The sequence below is a fragment of the Scardinius erythrophthalmus genome, assembly GCF_964197995.2.
Source record: "Scardinius erythrophthalmus genome assembly, chromosome: 6".
NCBI lineage: Eukaryota > Metazoa > Chordata > Actinopteri > Cypriniformes > Leuciscidae > Scardinius > Scardinius erythrophthalmus.
Genome location: NC_138226.1, coordinates 16,383,907 through 16,403,142, shown reverse-complemented (window position 1 = coordinate 16,403,142; position 19,236 = coordinate 16,383,907). Strand labels below are relative to the sequence as shown.

Genomic DNA, 19,236 nt, shown 5'->3' with positions numbered 1-19,236 from the left:
AATACAAAATGTCAGTTATGGATAGCCAATTGTTAGTGTTAAGGTCCTTCAGTAGAATGATATGTGCAGTACATCTCTGAACATGACAGATTTTGGTCCTTCTATCTGGGAAGTCAACCCACATTCTCTTTTTTTCAAGACCAGTGCACATTAAAATTAGAAAAAGGCCTTAAAAATTTAATGAGTTTGCTTTCAGTCTTTTTTATGAATTTTACTTAGTTTTTATGAACCTGCTGTCACTAACGTCCCTGTCTTTATAGCTAATTATGTTAATATTACTATCATTTAGTGAAGATAATACATTTTCTGTGTGACCCGTATGTATGTCACTCTTTTACATATATTATGATACAGTGATTTTGTAGGGGTGAAATTGTGCCTCAAATAAACAAACCAGCCAACTTTGTTAAGTTAGTTTTTTGTTTTGTTGTGATGGTTGAAATTTGTTGCAAGAGCCACCTGTGATGCAACAGAAATGCAAATTCTCACAACTGCAAATTCTTTAATATCTTCATTGTTTCTTCTAGACTATATTAACACTCTCTACTCTTCTCTGGTGGAATGAGCAGCCAACCTCCACCTGATATGTTGAGACATCACAACTGAAGACATGTCTCTTCCATAGGCACTTAACCAGGGCTGGCATCTTTAGTGTGAGAATTATGGATTTTTCAGGGAGATGGGGGTGTTTAATAAAATAAAATAAAAATTATCACAAGATGTGTATAGTGATTGACAAAACATTTGGTAACTGAACAATTTCATTAAGTTTACCAACAACATGTTACACATTGAATGACTGGTACTGTGTTTTTAGTAGGGCTGGATTTTGACACAAATTTCATGATTTGATTCATAAACTTGCAATTCGACTTGAATCTCAATTCAAAATCGATTCATTTAGATAAATATCAGCTACAGCACATGGAAAAGGAAAAAAAAATCTCAACTAATGCTGTAATTTATTCAGGTCAGGGAACCCTGTCAGCTCGTACATAAAATTAACAACTTATGTATACAATTAATATAAGGAAGTTTTTACAATAAAAACGTTCTAATAATTTATATAACGGTGAAAATATAATGAATATGTAATATAGTGCATTTATTTAGCAAAATGCTCCTCTCTCTCTCTCTCTCTCTCTCAATACAATGTTCCCAGCCCTAGTAGCCTACTGTGTGTTGTTGCCCGTTAAGTATTATCTGTCTTTTATTAATGCTGTTACAGTGGTAATCACACTGAGAACCAGAACAGACTTCCTGCTGGTGTACTGAACTGTACTGAAGTGCCCACTCACACGAGTGGAAGAGTGCAAGTTACACACGTAGATTTGAGCCCTAATTATTTACGGAGGTGACAAAAGCAGTGATGGATGAAGCCTCTAAGCGTGTTAGCCTCTTGTCACATGCCGGGAAGGTAATGGTTTAAGGTGTGGTATGTCATCTTTTGTGTACTATGAGCAACAACATACAGTAAATCACTTCTGTTTTCAGAAGCTTTAGCTATTTATACCCGAGTGAGGCATAATCAAGATAAAAGGCAGCTGAGGAACAGCAAATCAGTTTGACTAGTGGGCCAGTTTGACATTCGTGACGTCATAATAGCCCTGGACAGCTTTCCGCTTGGTATCATACTAAAGGATAAACACAGTGCACTGGCACGTGCTTAAAGCTGTAATCATGTGGAAAAGCATCTTATAGATCACCTCACAGAAATCGTCACTGTACAAGATTATATCCTACCTCTCTCTCTCTCATATAGGCTATAGGAAATATAGAGAAAAGGTTGGCAAGTTGATTTCTCTAATGCATAAATTGCTTAATTGCTTGATCTAGCATTGGTTTTGTATATTGGCTTCAAACAACTACTTCAAAACTAAATTATGTAAATTAGATTTTCATTTTGTAAATTAATCTTACGTAAATATAAATCCAATCAGATTTTTTTAAATAGTCAAATGGACACATTAGAGCCACAATGGAACACATTGAGATATTTTGTCCCTAGGACTTATAAGGCATGCATCTACAGAAATTCACTTTAAAAAATAAACACTCCAATTCATTTTCACTGTAGTAAAAAGTAGGACAACTAGACTAATTTAATATGTGACAGATATGTGATGTGATGTTCAGCGTACAATGAACATCACCGATTAGATTGTAGTAGCACTTTTGAACTTTAACAAAAAATATCCTACCCAAATTTGAAAACGACTTCAGGCTGCCTCGAAAAACAATTACAAAAACGCTGTGGTGCATTGCACCTGTTCAAACACCTGGTGAGACGACATTATATGTAGCTAATGCCACAACAGCGTTAAAACTGGCTTGTTTGTCATGGGATATCTTCTGGTTATGACTTTTGCGGGGTTTAGAATGTTTTAAGATGATGTAACCGATATATGAAGAAGATATAGCCTGTTAAACATGAGACAGAATGGGAGCATTGAAGTTCCTGCGTCCATCTCACCTTAAAGCTGCGTTTATTCCCTCAACCCGCATACATGAAACACACCAGGATAGAAACTGTTGTCCTACCTGCCGCAGCCTTCGTACATGAATATCCCGTGAACTGCAGTGCTGTTACATGGTCAAGAGCAGTTTTGTAGTGGTGTGTTCATTGCAGCCCGAGCTCCGAGCGCGAGGCAAACCCCCCCACGCACCCGCCGCTGGAGATGTTCATAGCGTGGGCGGAGTTTGCGCTCCCACGGATTCCCCGTGACCGTGTACACACACACACACACACACACACACACACACACTCTCTCACAAGCAGTCTTTTACGTGTCTGCATCATAGGACTGCCATAAGAGGGAACATCCTCAACATATTAGTCAGCATATGAGTAAGTCAACATATGATCAGACAGACAGACAGACAGACAGACAGACAGACAGACAGACAGACAGACAGATAGATAGATAGATAGATAGATAGATAGATAGATAGATAGATAGATAGATAGATAGATAGATAGATAGATAGATAGATAGATAGATAGATAGATAGATAGATAGATAGATAGATAGATAGATAGATAGATAGATAGATAGATAGAACTTAGCCTAATGTTCATTCTTGTTTTTTTTTAATCTGGGTTTTACTTTAACGGTTGTCGTATTTTGTAATTAGCCTACAAGATGTTTGGCACAATTTGTTGTTTTGAACTTACGCTATATGGTATAAAAAACAATCATAGGTAGGCTACGTAAAAATAGGTAGCTTCTTAAAGCCATTTGTAGAATGTGATTTATCCCAATCTACCCTATAAAACTATGAGGGAAAAATAATATTATCTTACTTATGTTACAAAGCTGCCATCTACTGGACAGTTCAGGTAATTATCGTCTGTTAATGAAAAATAGCTACATTTAATACTAAATTTTGTAAAGAGTGTGAATGTGCAATTGTAGACAGTGTGTGTGTGTGTGTGTGTGTGTGTGTGTGTGTGTGTGTGTGTGTGTGTGTGTGTGTGTGTGTTATTTCAAAAAAAAATTAATAGCCTGTGAATGTATAAAAATATTTATTACAAAAAGCAAAGATTAAGTAGCTACATTTATACAAAGATTATTTACAGATACAAATGTGCACATAATGTTACTAAAAGAGAACAAGATTACGGAAGAGTGTTTGGAGAATATTTATGTGTGTTTAATGATAGAGAAGATAATTGTGCAGGATATGTGGTAAGCAAAGCATCTTGGTTTTGTTTAGTCCTTTTTGTCCCAGCGAACGTCGAATAGACCATCTGCACAGTTGAGAAAGAGAGCAAGGACCTGCAGAACCGATCACAAGCCAGAATCATTATCGCAACATGCATTAATACAGCATAATAGTACAGGGGCATACTGAGTGTTTAATTTGTGTTTATTTACCTGCAGTCTGCAACAGATGTTTGATACTCTGATCTGTAGTCATTTCCAGAGGTTTCTTTCCCTCAGAGTTCCTTGATGTCCGATCAGCTCCATGCTCCAACAGTAGCTCCACCTCCTTTGCCCCGCCCACTCTGGCTGCAGCATGTAAAGGTGTGTCAAGACCCCGCCCACATTGCACATCAGCGCCTGGAGAGAGACAAGGAGCAATTTACTGTTATGCACAGTGATTAGCAGTGTTGCTATTGTTAACTAAAACTAGGCTACTTAAAACCATTTTTGGTAATTGAAATCAAGCTAAAATAAAATGTATTAATATAATATTATATAATATTACAATTATATATAAACATTAGGGTAACACTTTACAATAAGGTTCATTACTTAACATTAGTTAACTACCTTAGTTAACATGAAATAAGAATGAACAATACTTCAGTATTTATTAATGTTAGTTAATATTAATTTCAACATTTACTAAATTATTAAATCATTATAAAAATCAAAGGTCGTATTTGATTAATAATGCACTGTGAACTAACAAGAACTAACATGAACAAACAACGAACAGCTGGATTTTTATTAAATAGTATTAACAAATATTAATAAATACTGTAACAAATGTATTGCCCATTTTCAGTTCATGTTAGTTAGTACATTAACTAATGTTAACTAATGAACCTTATTGTAAAGTGTTAACAATATTAGATTAAAAACTACAATTTAAATGAAAGTTAGAAATTAGACAAAATAATACAAAATAAAATTACTAAAACTGAAATAAAATAAGAAAAACTGTGTGTGTGTGTGTGTGTGTGTGTGTGTGTGTGTGTGTGTGTGTGTGTGTGTGTGTGTGTGTGTGTGTGTGTGTGTGTGTGTGTGTGTGTGTGTGTGTGTTAAAAGCTATAAAACAAACTAAATTTAAAGTGAACACTGAAGATATAAATGACAAATAATGAGTAATAAAATAATTTAGTATTAAATATTATAACTGTATAAAACCAAAATAACCCTGCTAATAGTGGGAACAAATAATTATATATTATTTAAGTTGCATTTAAACTGTATGCATTTATATATGTATGATTTAGCTTGGATTAGATTTTACATTCCCTCTAATTGATTACTTGCTATTTAATCTATTTAGTTGTAACTAAACAAAAAGAAAGAGACAATACATGATCCAGATAGGGTATTTTTGTTACTGTACTACAGTAATGTGCATGTGAGAATCACCTTTGAGATAACACATAATAAAACAAAAATGTATTTATTAACCCATGAAGAGTGGCGTGTGTGATTCTGACCTGAGATCAGCAGGCTCTGAACACAGTCTGTGCTCTTGGTTCCACATGCACAGTATAGCGGTGTTCCTATGCTGGGCAACTCCATGTCCACATTCACACCATGAGACAGCAGCAGTTCAACACATGCTGTGTGACCTAAAACATGTACACACAGAAATCCGGATCACTGAAATGATCCCAATGTTTACAGTTCTCTGTAAATTCACAAGAATCATCACATATACCTCTCTTTGCTGCTTCATGAAGAGGTGAGCTCAACAGATGAGCCGGATGGTGGACAGAGCTGTACATCAGAATGAGGCTGACGAGAGCGGGGTTTCCACTCCAGCATGCATTGAAGAGAGGAGTGACTCCATCAAAGGAGACAGCGTTCGCCTGAATGCAAACATATTGTAGCCATTAATGCATGTTTATGCAGAGAAAAATAAAGGCATAAATATTGCAAATAAAGAGAAAGTTAGGCCTATATACATACATCAGCGCCATGTTCCAGGAGAAGTTTAGCACAGGTAAAATGGCCTCCAACACATGCTTCATGCAGTGGTGTGATTCCATCTAATGTAGCCATGCCCACATTGTATCCCTATAAAAATGCAAACATGGACAATTAATTTCCTTCATTCATAATGACAGTTTGTTTTAATACATAGTCTGTCCTTAAACCTCAATAGTGGCCCCAGACCAGTCGGGCTGGTTTATATTATCTAGTCCAATGACATTCATACTTATTTCAGTGTGGATTAAGTGTCCAAATACTTTTTGTGAACTCTAATTATTTAGCTATCCAGTTTAAGTAAGTGTTCCTCCTATTAGTACCTGTGAAAGAAGTCTTCGCAGTGGCAGCAATCTTCCTTGCAAAGCAGCATCGTGTAGAGGTGTTCTGTCATCCCAGGAACCTAACAAAGCAGAAACATACATAGATATTTAAATAATAATCAGTGTTGGGGTAATGCATTACAAGAAACACTACTTAATCTTAAAGGTATGTAATCCGATTACTTTTTTCAAGTAATTAGTAAAGTAAATCAGGAATGAGATGCAGAGGCAAAGTTATTGCAGTTAAATGTGAGCATACATTTACTCATCTCACTTGCACAAAAATCAGATTCAGTATTCCTCAAAATGAACAAAAACAGTGAAATGCAAACTCAGAGTTGTTTTTTAGAGACAGAAAATGAACGGGGATTGGAAAATGAACCAGGGCCAGATACAAAAATTTGAAAGCCAATCTATTATAGATGTTTTGAGCATGTGCACAGCTCACAGAGCCACAACTCTGACTTCAAAGAGGTCAAATTAGCAAATATCCAGGGAAAGTATCCTCCAAGTATAGCCAATTAAACCCACACTCAATCCCTTCTTTTTGAATAAGTTTATCACTTAAAAGCTATTTAAACAAATTATTCAAAACCAGTCCTGCTGTAAAGTCAGATTGGGTTATCTTCTAGACCATCATTCCAAGCCAAAGTCAATTTCCCTTTTCTATGTCCATAGAATTGTGGAAGGCTGGCTTCATGCTATATAGTGTTAATATCGTAATGTTTCATGGTCCAATGGTGACAAATTGATTGATATAAATTTAGGTATTTTAGGTAGTGTAATAAAATTGTTAATTGTGAAAACAGAACGAGCTTGGTTCTTGTTGTAAACGTGTTTGACTACTAAAAACATTCAAGAAGAGTGAGAGAATAAGAGGTAGAAGAGGAAAACTAACCTGCCATTAGTGTATTACACACTTGTCCTCCATATGTGTGAAACCTGTGATCCCATGGCTTACTCCAGATGCTCACTTCAGCATGAACTACAGCCATCTCCAAACTTCACAAGAAGACAACTCAGAGACGTCGCAGGAAGAGAACAATTGTGATAGTGGTGGACAGAGAAACTCTTCAGAGGAGTTTATATGGCCTTCAGAGAAACAAGAACCCCCTTGGCAAGAATGCACCTCCCACCGTTATCAGTGATATGTGCTTACACCCCCACCTCCCCAAACTCCAGAGGTGAGCATCCCCCACATAAACAAAACTCCTCAAAATGAATCGAAGGGCCAGAGGAGATAAAACATTAGATGCAAAAACATGCATCAGCAAGCACCTTTAACCCGGTTCAGAGAACAAATGAAAGTCAGTATGTGAAGACAATATGTCCCTATAAAAAGTAACTAAGTAAAATGGTCTTCAACCTCAAATTAGATTTTGTATACACAGCAAGAGAAATAGCTAACCAAACCAATGTAACTGCAAATGTAATTGGTGATACAGTAACTGCCTCTCCAGCAAAACATGATTTGCATCCAGTGTTATGCAGAAACAGGATCGTTCTAGCTGGAGAGAGCGGCTATTGAATGTGCATGTGTGTGAAAGCAGTCAGAAAGGGTGATAAGTGTTTGTTAACGACTCCTGGATTTAGCCTTGAATGGTTGAGGGTGTGTTTTATCAGCCCTGTTTGGGTGTTAGCATAAGATTCCTGATCCAGAGAGTGACCTGACGGTTATCTACAACAAAAACAACTTCACGTAAACATAACATGCCTCATTTATCCTCAACAGTCACACATTTAAAGTAAAATTTCACATATTGACTTATTTTAATGTATATTCTTTAGTTTGAATTTTAAATTCAACTTAAGTAAATTCTTCCAATTATTAGTTATTGTGTGGACAAAATTCGAAAAGCACCAACAAATACTCATAAAACACTCATGTCAAAGCTGAAACAGTAAAAAAAAAAAATTTATACAGTACTTATTCCATGTTAATAAAATTTATTGTAGATTGTGTCAACAAAAAAAATTCAAGTTAACACCACTTTCAGGTAGTATAAACATTTGTGCATTATAACCATGATCATCATACTCACAGAGAAGGTCAATATAAAATAGGTATAGCATAAAAGAAAGTAAGTATGAAAAGTGAAGTATAGTGCCTTATAATGAGTGTGCTGCATGTGAAGCCAAAAGAAAATGGGGTGTTTGGGTTTAAAATAAATACGTTCATGTTACTATCCAACGTTAGCCAAAAAAAAGAAGTCAAAACCAGCTTACAGAAAAAGAAGTACCGTCAGATTAAAGAAGCGATATGATTTATAGCTCCACTAAAGCTCAAAAACTGTTTCACATTAAATATTTTAGTTCAGTTCATATATACCAGTTTGAAATCACATCTCAAGCACACAGATATATGCTGTTAGATGAACAATGTAAAGGTGATACAGAAAAAGCTGCCCCTGTTTGTCATTTATTTATCTTGAATCCAGATGTTTAAAGGTGTTTGTGCAACAATTTCAGCAAGCTTAAATTATTATCTGATAAAGGCAGCTTTTCATTGTGCAAAAGCAGGCGCTGGGCTCTGGGAGTGGATGAGGGTGGCTCTTAAAAGCTTTCTCTATACCTGAGGTCACTGTTTTATACAGGAATGTAAACGGGTACAGTCAGTACATGTTTTACACTGGTACTACAATTCAGTTCATTACCTACATCCTTCCCCTCAGGAGACAGCCGGGTTTGGTGTTTTACTTGTTTTCTTACTAACGTGCTGCCCCCAGCGGCTGTGGGGGCCTGATGAGTCTACAGCAACATCTATCAGATGATCTGGGCGGAGCCACTGCAGGAAAAGCAGGAAGAGGAAGGTAATAACAGCAACAAAGGAGAAAATGGAGCCTGCCACGGCACCACAGTGAGAGCGCAGTCTATGCAGTCGCGCAGACAATGGCAAAACGGGCTCCCTGCACACCCGATTGTACACCTGAAACAAACACAGAAAGAGTGGGCAAATTATACAATAAATACAATTTAGAATTTTTTATTTTTTAGCAAGGAGGCATTATTCATCAAAAAGTGACATAGACATTTATAATGTTACATAAGATTTTTATTTCTAATAAATGCTGTTGAAAATGAACAAAAAAAGCATCAAGAATATTACATTGATTTCTGAGTGATCAGGATCATGTGACATTGAAGACTGGAGTAAATGGCTGCTGAAAAATCAGCATTTCCACCATAGGACTAAATGACATTTTAAAATACAATCAAATAGAAAACAGCTATTTTTAAATTTGATTCATATTTCACAATATTAGCTTTGGTGAGCATAAGATACTTTAATAATATTAAAAAATCTTACTGACTGCAAACTTTTGAATGGTTGTGTACAACAATAATAAACAAGAAATAATTACTGAATTCAAGCATGTTCTTAAAACTCACCTTTTCTGTGCGCTCGGCAACATTTCTCCAAGTGTACAGGGTTCGGACCTTGCGGTGGATGGTGGCAGGAGACGCCACATTTCCTGTGCGTATTCTTGCAATTACAGTTTCCAAGCCATCGCAAAGTGACTGAACTGATGGTTCACACAGAGTCACCAACTCATCAGGCAGGACTTCAGGTATACCTCCAACACGAGTGCTCACCACCTACACAATAAACCAGTTAATTATAGCATTAAAAATATATACTGTATATATCCATCATATACCAGTTGTGGCCTAATGGTTAGAGAGTCAGACTGGACCGAGTAGAGATTACCATACTTGGCCTTCACGTCATGTCACTAACATATATTGTCCATACTATGAACGTACTCTCACGCAATATACTTTTGTTCAACTTAGAGTCAACATGAAATGTCATTTGCAACCCATTTTACTTGCATAATGTTACTTCACTCATATATATTCATAGAAAACAACACATACGTGCAACCCACAGCTGGCTCCCTCCACTATGGCCATACAGAAGGCCTCAGTGAGAGAAGTATTGAGAAAGATATGACCCTGAACAAGAACATCCCTCACATCCTTATGATCCAGAGCTCCCAGCAGACGAACCCTTAATATATACATGAGAAATAATGGTAAGTAAAGAAATTATACACATACTCACATCTAGATATCATTGCTCAGGCCCACTGGCTTTCTTACCTGTCATGAAGCTGATATTTCTCTCGAACCTCTTCCAATACGATTCTTTTGGGTCCTTCTCCACCAATCAGAAAGCAGAGATCTGGATGCTTTCCACACAGTTCAGGAATGATTCCACTCAGTAAATCAATCCCTGCAAAACAACAGATTCTGTTACGAGCATATTCATTTCTGATTTGAAATTCATTCAGATATTTTAAGGGGACATAAAGTCAAAACTGTCCTGATATCACACTGAATAAAAAGTCTCTTTGATATAATACAATTCTTGAAAATAACATCTTATACAGCAGCTTTACATTTTATTTTCATATTATTTTATATTATATTATGAATAAAAAAAGGGTGAAATTATTATTATGGAAAAAACAACATTATGAATAAATAACACATTTATTTATATATTTTTTTTAAATACTGATTGAATGATTTGATGAGTCATTAAATTAACATTGTTTCATGAAAATGCTATTAAAATGTTTTTACATTATTTTGCAATACACATAAAAACACCACGTTCTCCTCACCTTTCCTGTAAACCAGTCGACTGATGACCACAATGGTGATCTTGCTGTTGTCACGACGACGGGGGTCAGGGGTGAAGTCAGTGGGGTCAACAGCATTAGGGATGACAGAGACGATCTCAGGGTCCAGGGCGGCTCGCAGTACAGTGTTCTCTTTACTAGTGTACGACACACACACGATGTGATTCGTGTCACACAGAGAGACAGTCAGCAGCTTATTGGTCAGTACAGAGCTCAGGTCCGCGAATCCAAAGAGAGAGTGGTCCGTGAATACAGTGTTGAGCCCCATAGTCTTGGCGTGAAACAGAGCATCATGGGCCATCGCGGAGAAGGAGCTGTGGGCGTGCACGATTGTGATGCGCTCCCGCACAAACACGCATCGGAGTAGCGGCAAACTGTGAAAGCAGGTCGTGGCTGTGGACTGATTATACATGACCTGAAACGAAGGGACGTGAGTGAGAAGTTTGATATGTACAATGCCGGTCAAAAGTTTGGAATAATTAAGATTTTTTTTATGTTTTTGAAAGAAGTCTCTTATGCTCAACAATGCTACATTCATTTGATCAAATATACAGTGAAAACAGTAATACTGAGAAATGTATATAACTTTTCTATTTTAATATATTTAAAAATTCATTCCTGTGATGGAATTTTCAGCATCCTTACTAGTCTTCAGTGTCACATGATCCTTCAAAAATCACTCCAATGTGCTAATTTGGTGCTCAGTTATTATTCATTATTATTGGTGCTCAATTATTAATAATGGTTATTATGATCAATGTTGAAAACAGTTTTTGCTGGCTAATATTTTTGTAAATACATTTTCTTCAGGATTCTCTGATGAATAGAAGGTTCAATAAACAACATATATTTGAAATAAAATATTTTGTAACATTATAAATGCCTGTCACTTTTGATTAATTCAATCTTTCTTTTTGTTTGTTGTACACCAAACTTTTGAATGGTAGTTTATCGTGGTTTTTACAAAAATATTAAGCACAGCAGCACAATTGTTTTCAGCCTTATTTATAATAATGAATGTTTCTTGAGCACCAAATCAGCATATAAGAATGATTTTTGAAGGATCCATCATAGGAATAAATTATTATAATTATTAATTATTTTAATATATACTCAAATCAGTTTTTATTTGACTGTATTTTTGGTCAAATAAACAGAGCCTTGGTGAGTATAAGAGACTTATGCTTTTCACAAACATTTTTAAAAATCTGAATTATGCCAGCAGTGTGTGATGTGACCCTTTTAAACTAATGCAATATATTGTAAAACAAACCTGGAGTGGTAGATAATACACCTTCAGTCCGTTGGTCAGGTAGCGAATCCCACGGCGGTCTCCATACGCATGCGTTGCTATCACAACCTTATGGCCCTTCTCTATGAGGCACTGTGAGAGCTGGTAGATGTGACTCTCCACACCACCCATGTTTGGGTAGAAGAAGTCTGACACCATACATATCCTGTGCTTCACACCCTGCTCATGATCAGAGGAGTGTGTGTCCAGGGATAGAGGTGGTGTTTTAGGTGCATGACTGTGACCTCTCCTCCTGTTGCCCATGGTGTAGTGAAATCCTCAGTGCTCTGCCATTCAAAAGTAGAGATGTACAACATGTAGTTCAGCACAACACAGTTACACAAGCTATATATTGTAGTATATTGTGGCTGAACGTCTCTACAACAACACTGCAAGACTTGCACCTAAGTTACTTGATTTAATAGAAGAAAACTTAATAATCAGACAGCCAAAGAGATAGATGAATTAAAGAGTCTTCTCTTTAATTCATCTATCTCTTTGGCTAGATGGGTTACACGAATTTAACACAATTTATGTACATTAATGTTACGTTAATTTACATAAATGTAAATTAACTATAAAGATACTAAAACACTCACCCAGTCAATCACTGGCTGATAAAAAATGAAACTGAATCCTGAACAAAGACTGATTTAAGATGTGTGCTCGATCTGGTTACATCTCTATCACGTTTTAAATCCATCGTTAATTCATACAAAATTTAAAGGTTTCAATTGTGTTTCCCTGGAATAAAATGCAAATAAAACAGTAGACCATCCATGAGACCATCACGTCTATTTCCGTGTTGTTTGGATTATTTTCTTCGTGGTGTAAAATGAAATGATGCGACGGTAAGTTCTGCCCTCTAGAGGACACAGTACGTTTACAGGAAATAGTTCGATTTCAGTAAGACTGGTAAGACAAAACAATATTTTTTCCCACAATATTAGTTTCATATAATACTTTTGGACAGCAGTGAGTGGCATGTGTCATTAAATTAATGTAAGTGCGTTTGTATGGCAGATGTTGTAATTTGTTCTTGCAAAATTAGAACCCATGTTTTCAAATCCTAATGCGTAGTTTTCAAACTCCCCTGCACAAAAAAAAAAAAAAAAAAGGCAAAAAGCACCACTAAATGGTCAATTCCAAGCAGTCTAAAGCAGAATGTGTCGTTTTTTGTTTGGAACAATGAGGTTGAACTGACCAAAGTCACTGACTGCACAAAAACAAACTTACAGGTTTCACTTTAGGTTAGACGGGCGGGGTCTAGTATGCTGTACAAAAACCCTTGTTCTTTCGACTGCAGTGACATTCAAGGATGCGTTCACAAGAGCTCTTATTGCAGCAGCTGGTATATGTTTTTATTTATTTATTTATTATTATTTATTTAAAACATTCATATCTTAGGCTATAGTGCTAGAGAAATAAAAATCTCCACAATTTTCTCAGACATTCTTTTGTATGGCAGGAATTTGGAATAGTGCAACAAATATTCAAAAGTATTCATATTAATGTGTGGCATCTTTGTTAACATCACTCAGCATGTTTCATACTGAGTTGTTTGTAATTAATAGCTTTACCACACTGTGTCAACAGCGTTACTGTTTCATTTCCTGTTGCGGTTACTAAATTCATTGGCTGTCTATATATGTTGCAGAAGAAAAAAGCGCTGGAGTTACCTTTAGTGATGTTAGTCTCATGAAGCCAAACATAAAGAAGAATAAAAGAGCTTCTGCATCATTCCCAATTATCAAGCCAGATCTGAGTGCTGCTGAGGTATAATGTCACAAACATCTTCTACATAGACAGTTTCTTTTTTATTTTAAACAGTACCAAAAACACCTTGTAGATAGTTTCAACTTGTTTTGAGAGTGCATGGTGAATTAATTGTTTGTGCATGTCTCTGTTTTTTCTGATAGAATATTGTTAAAATATTCAAACAATTTGGGAAGGACTGTTACCAGGTAAACTATGCATGTAATATAAAGTATTATTAATTATCTTTAGTTTAAGCCACTAGTATTTGCTTAATATGTAAAAATATCTCTGTAGCGGTTCAACTTCAAAATACCAGCCACTGAAAGCATTCAGCAAAAAGACAACTCTCTTGATGAGTCAAAGGACATTATCAGAGACCTGGCTTCTGAACTGGACAGAGTGGTACAGGTAAACATTTGACATTATTATATAAATTTAATATGAGTTTAACAGAAGTTTCAAATTATCTGCATTATGCCCACAGTCAAAGATGTTCTACTTGATGACCCGAAAGTTTAAAAAGAAAGGAACTAAAGAAGAGCCGGATGAACAACAACATTATATTTTGCAATGGGCTGAAGATCTCGAGAACACACAGACAAAACAACTGGACAAGGAAGAGGTTTGGATTCACTTCTTTATGAGTGATTAGTTTCACAGAAATGTGATTATGTCCTAACCAGACATCATGCCATAAACTGATATGTGATAAGCAACACAAATATACCTCTTTCTGTTTTGAGAGTTTGTGTTCTAATCATTCTGGAGTAAAGTGGCAGAAGATAACACAGTGAAACAGGGAAAATTATGAATTAACCCTAACTAACCCTATTTTAGTTGTCAGTGGTATTTGTTTACTCTTTCGTTTCTTCTCTTTTGTTTGCTGTAGATACAACAGACCTGTTCAGAGCAGTTGTTGAACAGTGAAATGAAATTTAACAAAGCAAAAAAAATCTTGTCTGACTGGTGTTGGAAACTGAAAGACATGGAACAGGTTTGCATGTTTACCGAGATCAGAGGGATAAGACGTTTCTGTCACGCACAAGATTAAATCAGATATCTCAAATATCTTTCTGTCTCTTTCTGACTATAGAACTCAATATGCCCAAAGAGGGAATGTGAAGAAACACTGAGGGATCTCCACAAAGAATGGAAACAGGGAGAGTCCAGCATACTCCCAGTAATGGACTGGATCATATGTACTGTACTACAGTCAGAAAGCTCTGAGGTAAAATTTATCATAATGAAAATGAAAATTGGTCATGTAAAGAAATCAAGTATTGCTATAACTGAGACAGTAGTCCATGGCTTTTCAATATTTTGTTTGTAACCGAACATATCTAAATGCATGAGATTTCAACTAATGTTTTAAACTTTCAATAAATGTCATACATTTTATGAATCGTGTTTATACTTAGGGAAACATGTTTTATATTTATTTCATTTGGCATTTTTTAAATCATATTTTTTTTTTAAATCTATTATTTGTCACTTCAATCACATTTTAATCAAAATAAATGTAAAATCTTAAAGAGTATTTGTGGTTTTATTGTTTTATATAGAAGGATTCAATCCCCAGACATTGGGTGAAGAGTAAACAGAGATCCAGAAACGCAGGTGAAGATTACTTTGGTCTTTCCCACAGAGATTTTACATATAGTGTTTTTATGCTGTTTTCATGCTGGTAAAAATTTGTCTCAGAGAATGATAAATTGCATTCAAATATATGTGTAAAAGGTTATGTCAATGTGTTTCCTTGTTGTCTTTTTTCCTCACAGTTGGATGCATTCCTAACCAAGGTATTTCCATTAGACTCATTGACTTTCATAAAATCATGGTTTCGCTTTTAATTGCATTTCATTTTTTGAAAAAAAAAAAAAAAAAAAAAAATAGAAAGAAAAAAACGTTTGAGTTGATGCTCAATTTGGTTTAATGTTTAATCCAATGTTACTTTCATTTTTGCAGTTTGGAAGTGGATTACAAAATCACCAGGTAAAGCTCAACTGATATATAGCTTTATATCAAGAGCATGTAAATGTACTATACATTACTATATAGAGTTTAATTTTAATAATTCAATATATTCTCATTTTGTTCTTGAAGCTGTTGTAATTCTGGATCCAAACACAGCCAACCCAGACCTACTAGTCTCTGAAGATGGAAAATCTTTGAGGGTAAAAAAATATGGTCATAATAACTGGAACGGGTTCCAAAGGAAGCATTCTAAATTCGATGGCTGGACGTGTGTCCAAGCTAAAGAGGGTTATAATACAGGTAGCCATTACTGGGAGGTAGATGTGAAGAAGAAACATGAGTGGCGGGTGGGAGTCGTGAAGGAATCAGCTCATCGTAATGGCTATGTCACCATGAACACAAAAACAGGGTACTGGAATCTGCGTCTGCAGCTGGGAACTTTGATGGCTTTGACTGAACCAGTCAATAAACTCTACATGCCAACACCCTCTAAGATAGGAGTTTATCTGGACATAGAGGACGGCCACGTCTCCTTCTATGATGCTGAGAAAAGAAGACATATTTACACATTTAACACAGACTTTAGTGAGACAGAGAACATTTACCCAATGTTTGGCACCATTGAGACAGACAGAGCATTGGTGATTTCATCATAAAATTTATTTCCTGCTATGTATAATGCTATGTAGTTTAATACATAGCCAACCTCATGGCCCTTCCTTCTCTTGCATTAAGTTTAAAGTCGAGTTTTAAAAAGAAGACTTTTTAAAGAGTCTGTTGTATTTGCTTGGTTGGATGCTTTGTGTACTCACTGTCATGTTATTCTTCTGTTTGTTCATTAAAGAAGTTCTATCTGTTTTTTGGCTTACTCGCGCACCAATAGCTCTATCATGTGTTTTATCTTATTAAAAGTCAACCAATAGGTCTGATGTCTATATGAATTAGCCAGTCACAATGACTTCTTGTTTCTTAATGAAGACCTTTTACTATTAAATATAACCTACATGAGTATAACAGCTAATGCATCCATGTTTCAGCTGCTGTAATTGTTAACAACAATTGCAGCAATTTTTTTTCATGATTAGGCCAATTTAAATGTAGCCTATTAAATGTAAAAAGAAAATTATGGGCTATCAATTTTTTTTTATTTGATTTGTAACTTATGTGACATCAGGAAGAGGTTATCTACCCTCGTGCTATTATAGTTCAAACCATCAGGAAGTTATGCAAAATATGTGTAACCCCTAGTCTCAATAGGAAGAGTCTCTCCCCTAGCCACAAGGAAGTCTGGCATACTAGAAATCTTGTTTTTGTAGTATGACTTTGACTCATATTAAATTGAAAACAATTATTAATTTCAGCACAGATACAAAGTGGGAGTAAAACTATTTACAAAAAGCTGTAATTATGTAATATAAAACTGTAATATTTGGGGGAAATGTAGGTTATTTTAGGGACTTTAGGGCTTGTAGTAAAATTCCAAATTTGCTAAGTCATAGCCAGAAGGAGATGCCTCACCTATACGTTTCATCATGACATAGTTTTTCTGTAAAACACATTAACTGAGACAATTCAGAGGTTTACTGTCATGAACATTCAGTTATTTTGATCTTAGATTTTCATGGACTTTTAGTTTGTTTTATCAGTCACACGTTCTCCTTTTTTATTTAGTTTCCCGCCACTTATTGAGATTCATTAATCATCACAGGTGTTCATACCCTGAATATTAAAAACACACAATTCAAGTTGAATTAATCAAGTTGAATTAATGTAACCTTCTGTCATTTTTACTCTTCAGAGTGTACACTTGCAGGTGTTGATTATGATTAATTTACCTTTATACCCATTAAATAATAATAAGGATAAATAATATCTAAAAAGTATATAATTAACATCCAACTAATTAAAAAATAACCTCAAAACATAACAGTGGCTCCCTCCACTATGGCCATACAGAAGGCCTCAGTGAGAGAAGTATTGAGAAAGATATGACCCTGAACAAGAACATCCCTCACATCCTTATGATCCAGAGCTCCCAGCAGACGAACCCTTAATATTATAAATGAAAAATAATGGTAAGTAAAGAAATTATACACATACTCACATCTAGAGATCATTGCTCAGGCCCACTGGCTTTCTTACCTGTCATGAAGCTGATATTTCTCTCGAACCTCTTCCAATACGATTCTTTTGGGTCCTTCTCCACCAATCAGAAAGCAGAGATCTGGATGCTTTCCACACAGTTCAGGAATGATTCCACTCAGTAAATCAATCCCTGCAAAACAACAGATTATGTTACGAGCATATTCATTTCTGATTTGAAATTCATTCAGATATTTTAAGGGGACATAAAGTCAAAAACTGTCCTGATATCACACTGAATAAAAAGTCTCTTTGATATAATACAATTCTTGAAAATAACATCTTATTCAGCAGCTTTACATTTTATTTTCATATTATTTTATATTATATTATGAATAAAAAAAAAAGGTGAATTATTATGGAAAAAACAACATTATGAATAAATAACACATTTATTTATATATATATATTTTTTTTAAATACTGATTGAATGATTTGATGAGTCATTAAATTAACATTGTTTCATGAAAATGCTATTAAAATGTTTTTACATTATTTTGCAATACACATAAAAACACCACGTTCTCCTCACCTTTCCTGTAAACCAGTCGACGGATGACCACAATGGTGATCTTGCTGTTGTCACGACGACGGGGGTCAGGGGTGAAGTCAGTGGGGTCAACAGCATTAGGGATGACAGAGACGATCTCAGGGTCCAGGGCGGCTCGCACTTACAGTGTTCTCTTTACTAGTGTACGACACACACACGATGTGATTCGTGTCACACAGAGAGACAGTCAGCAGCTTATTGGTCAGTACAGAGCTCAGGTCCGCGAATCCAAAGAGAGAGTGGTCCGTGAATACTAAGGGTGTCACGATTTCGATTTTGTATCGAAATCGATCGAAATTAAACCACAACCTCGATCATCGAATTAAAAAATTTAATCGTCGATACTGCCACGCCCCCATGTCACGTCCGGTGCGGTCGGCTTGCAGAACAGAAGTCAACTAGAGCGCAGTGCAGCACCCAGAAAGTTTAGAGGGACGTACATGCTCGCAACGGGGCTTAGGCTACTTTACAAGAAGTTCATATATCAATATTCTTCTAACGAATAGAAATAACCTTATATAATGTATCTATCTGTCTATTATGTGTACAGTTACGTTCAGAAAGGACGCGCAAGCGGTTGCCATGGTAATGAACAGCCTGCTAGTTAAAGCGAATGTATAATATTATCCTGTATCTGAGCAAAAATGTACAGCGCGCGTTATATTTAGGGCCCAAGCCCTGAAAGGGCGAAGGCCCTATTGTTTATTTTTTTTTTCTTCATTATTTTTTTTTTTTGCCTTTTTGACACTTTTGGGGCCCTTAACATGCTCAAAAACTCTTGAAATTTTGCACACACGTCAGAACCCGCGGCCATCAGGGCCGGGCTGAAGCTGGTACCGGTGCGTGGCAGGGGGGCTCGACGGCGCCCCCTGGA

The 19,236-nt window shown here is 35.9% G+C and overlaps 3 protein-coding genes across 6 annotated transcripts; 1 reads left to right on the top strand and 2 right to left on the bottom strand.

Moving 5' to 3' along the window:
- Window positions 1–3,510: 3,510 nt before the first annotated feature.
- On the bottom strand, window positions 3,511–7,224 carry asb11 (ankyrin repeat and SOCS box containing 11). Its single transcript, XM_081367903.1, has 7 exons — window positions 6,897–7,224; window positions 5,999–6,078; window positions 5,658–5,765; window positions 5,407–5,557; window positions 5,183–5,317; window positions 3,879–4,064; window positions 3,511–3,779 (listed from the first exon to the last, which is right to left on the bottom strand). Exons 1-7 carry the CDS (start codon window positions 6,991–6,993, stop codon window positions 3,655–3,657), a joined length of 882 nt encoding a protein of 293 aa, XP_081224029.1. The 5' UTR covers window positions 6,994–7,224; the 3' UTR covers window positions 3,511–3,654.
- A 528-nt stretch (window positions 7,225–7,752) lies between these two features.
- On the bottom strand, window positions 7,753–17,912 carry piga (phosphatidylinositol glycan anchor biosynthesis, class A). Of its 2 annotated transcripts, none has more exons than XM_081368472.1 (7): window positions 12,538–13,181; window positions 11,921–12,225; window positions 10,630–11,062; window positions 10,103–10,235; window positions 9,878–10,010; window positions 9,389–9,595; window positions 7,753–8,924 (listed from the first exon to the last, which is right to left on the bottom strand). In XM_081368472.1, exons 2-7 carry the CDS (start codon window positions 12,200–12,202, stop codon window positions 8,667–8,669), a joined length of 1,446 nt encoding a protein of 481 aa, XP_081224598.1. In that variant the 5' UTR covers window positions 12,203–12,225; window positions 12,538–13,181; the 3' UTR covers window positions 7,753–8,666. The 2 variants fall into 2 exon arrangements, with proteins under 2 accessions (XP_081224598.1, XP_081224599.1); XM_081368473.1 differs by lacking the exon at window positions 12,538–13,181 and adding an exon at window positions 17,813–17,912 and having other exon boundaries at window positions 7,930–8,924.
- LOC308692449 (erythroid membrane-associated protein-like) lies at window positions 12,784–17,550 on the top strand. 3 transcript variants are annotated; one of them, XM_081368477.1, is made up of 12 exons: window positions 12,806–12,853; window positions 13,189–13,289; window positions 13,596–13,714; window positions 13,858–13,902; window positions 13,991–14,104; window positions 14,181–14,318; window positions 14,586–14,690; window positions 14,790–14,924; window positions 15,259–15,313; window positions 15,475–15,495; window positions 15,662–15,688; window positions 15,800–17,550. In XM_081368477.1, the coding sequence occupies exons 3-12, from the start codon at window positions 13,637–13,639 to the stop codon at window positions 16,324–16,326; spliced, it is 1,245 nt and encodes a 414-aa protein (XP_081224603.1). In that variant the 5' UTR covers window positions 12,806–12,853; window positions 13,189–13,289; window positions 13,596–13,636; the 3' UTR covers window positions 16,327–17,550. The 3 variants fall into 3 exon arrangements, with proteins under 3 accessions (XP_081224601.1, XP_081224603.1, XP_081224602.1); XM_081368476.1 differs by having other exon boundaries at window positions 13,177–13,289; XM_081368475.1 differs by lacking the exon at window positions 13,189–13,289 and having other exon boundaries at window positions 12,784–12,853.
- Window positions 17,913–19,236: the final 1,324 nt, after the last annotated feature.

Bases quoted from the DNA above. Each gene is read 5' to 3' on its own strand.
- asb11 (XM_081367903.1), bottom strand. From the start codon at position 6,993: ATGGCTGTAGTTCATGCTGAAGTGAGCATCTGGAGTAAGCCATGGGAT. The intron at 5,318-5,406 runs GTATATGTGATG...TACATGTTTTAG, and splicing joins TCATGAAGCAGCAAAGAGAG to GTCACACAGCATGTGTTGAA. The intron at 3,780-3,878 runs GTAAATAAACAC...TCGGTTCTGCAG, and splicing joins ACATCTGTTGCAGACTGCAG to GTCCTTGCTCTCTTTCTCAA.
- piga (XM_081368473.1), bottom strand. From the start codon at position 12,202: ATGGGCAACAGGAGGAGAGGTCACAGTCATGCACCTAAAACACCACCT. The intron at 10,011-10,102 runs GTAAGAAAGCCA...GTATATATTAAG, and splicing joins AAATATCAGCTTCATGACAG to GGTTCGTCTGCTGGGAGCTC. The intron at 8,925-9,388 runs GTGAGTTTTAAG...TGTTTGTTTCAG, and splicing joins TTGCCGAGCGCACAGAAAAG to GTGTACAATCGGGTGTGCAG.
- LOC308692449 (XM_081368475.1), top strand. From the start codon at position 13,637: ATGAAGCCAAACATAAAGAAGAATAAAAGAGCTTCTGCATCATTCCCA. The intron at 14,105-14,180 runs GTAAACATTTGA...TTATGCCCACAG, and splicing joins AACTGGACAGAGTGGTACAG to TCAAAGATGTTCTACTTGAT. The intron at 14,319-14,585 runs GTTTGGATTCAC...TGTTTGCTGTAG, and splicing joins AACAACTGGACAAGGAAGAG to ATACAACAGACCTGTTCAGA.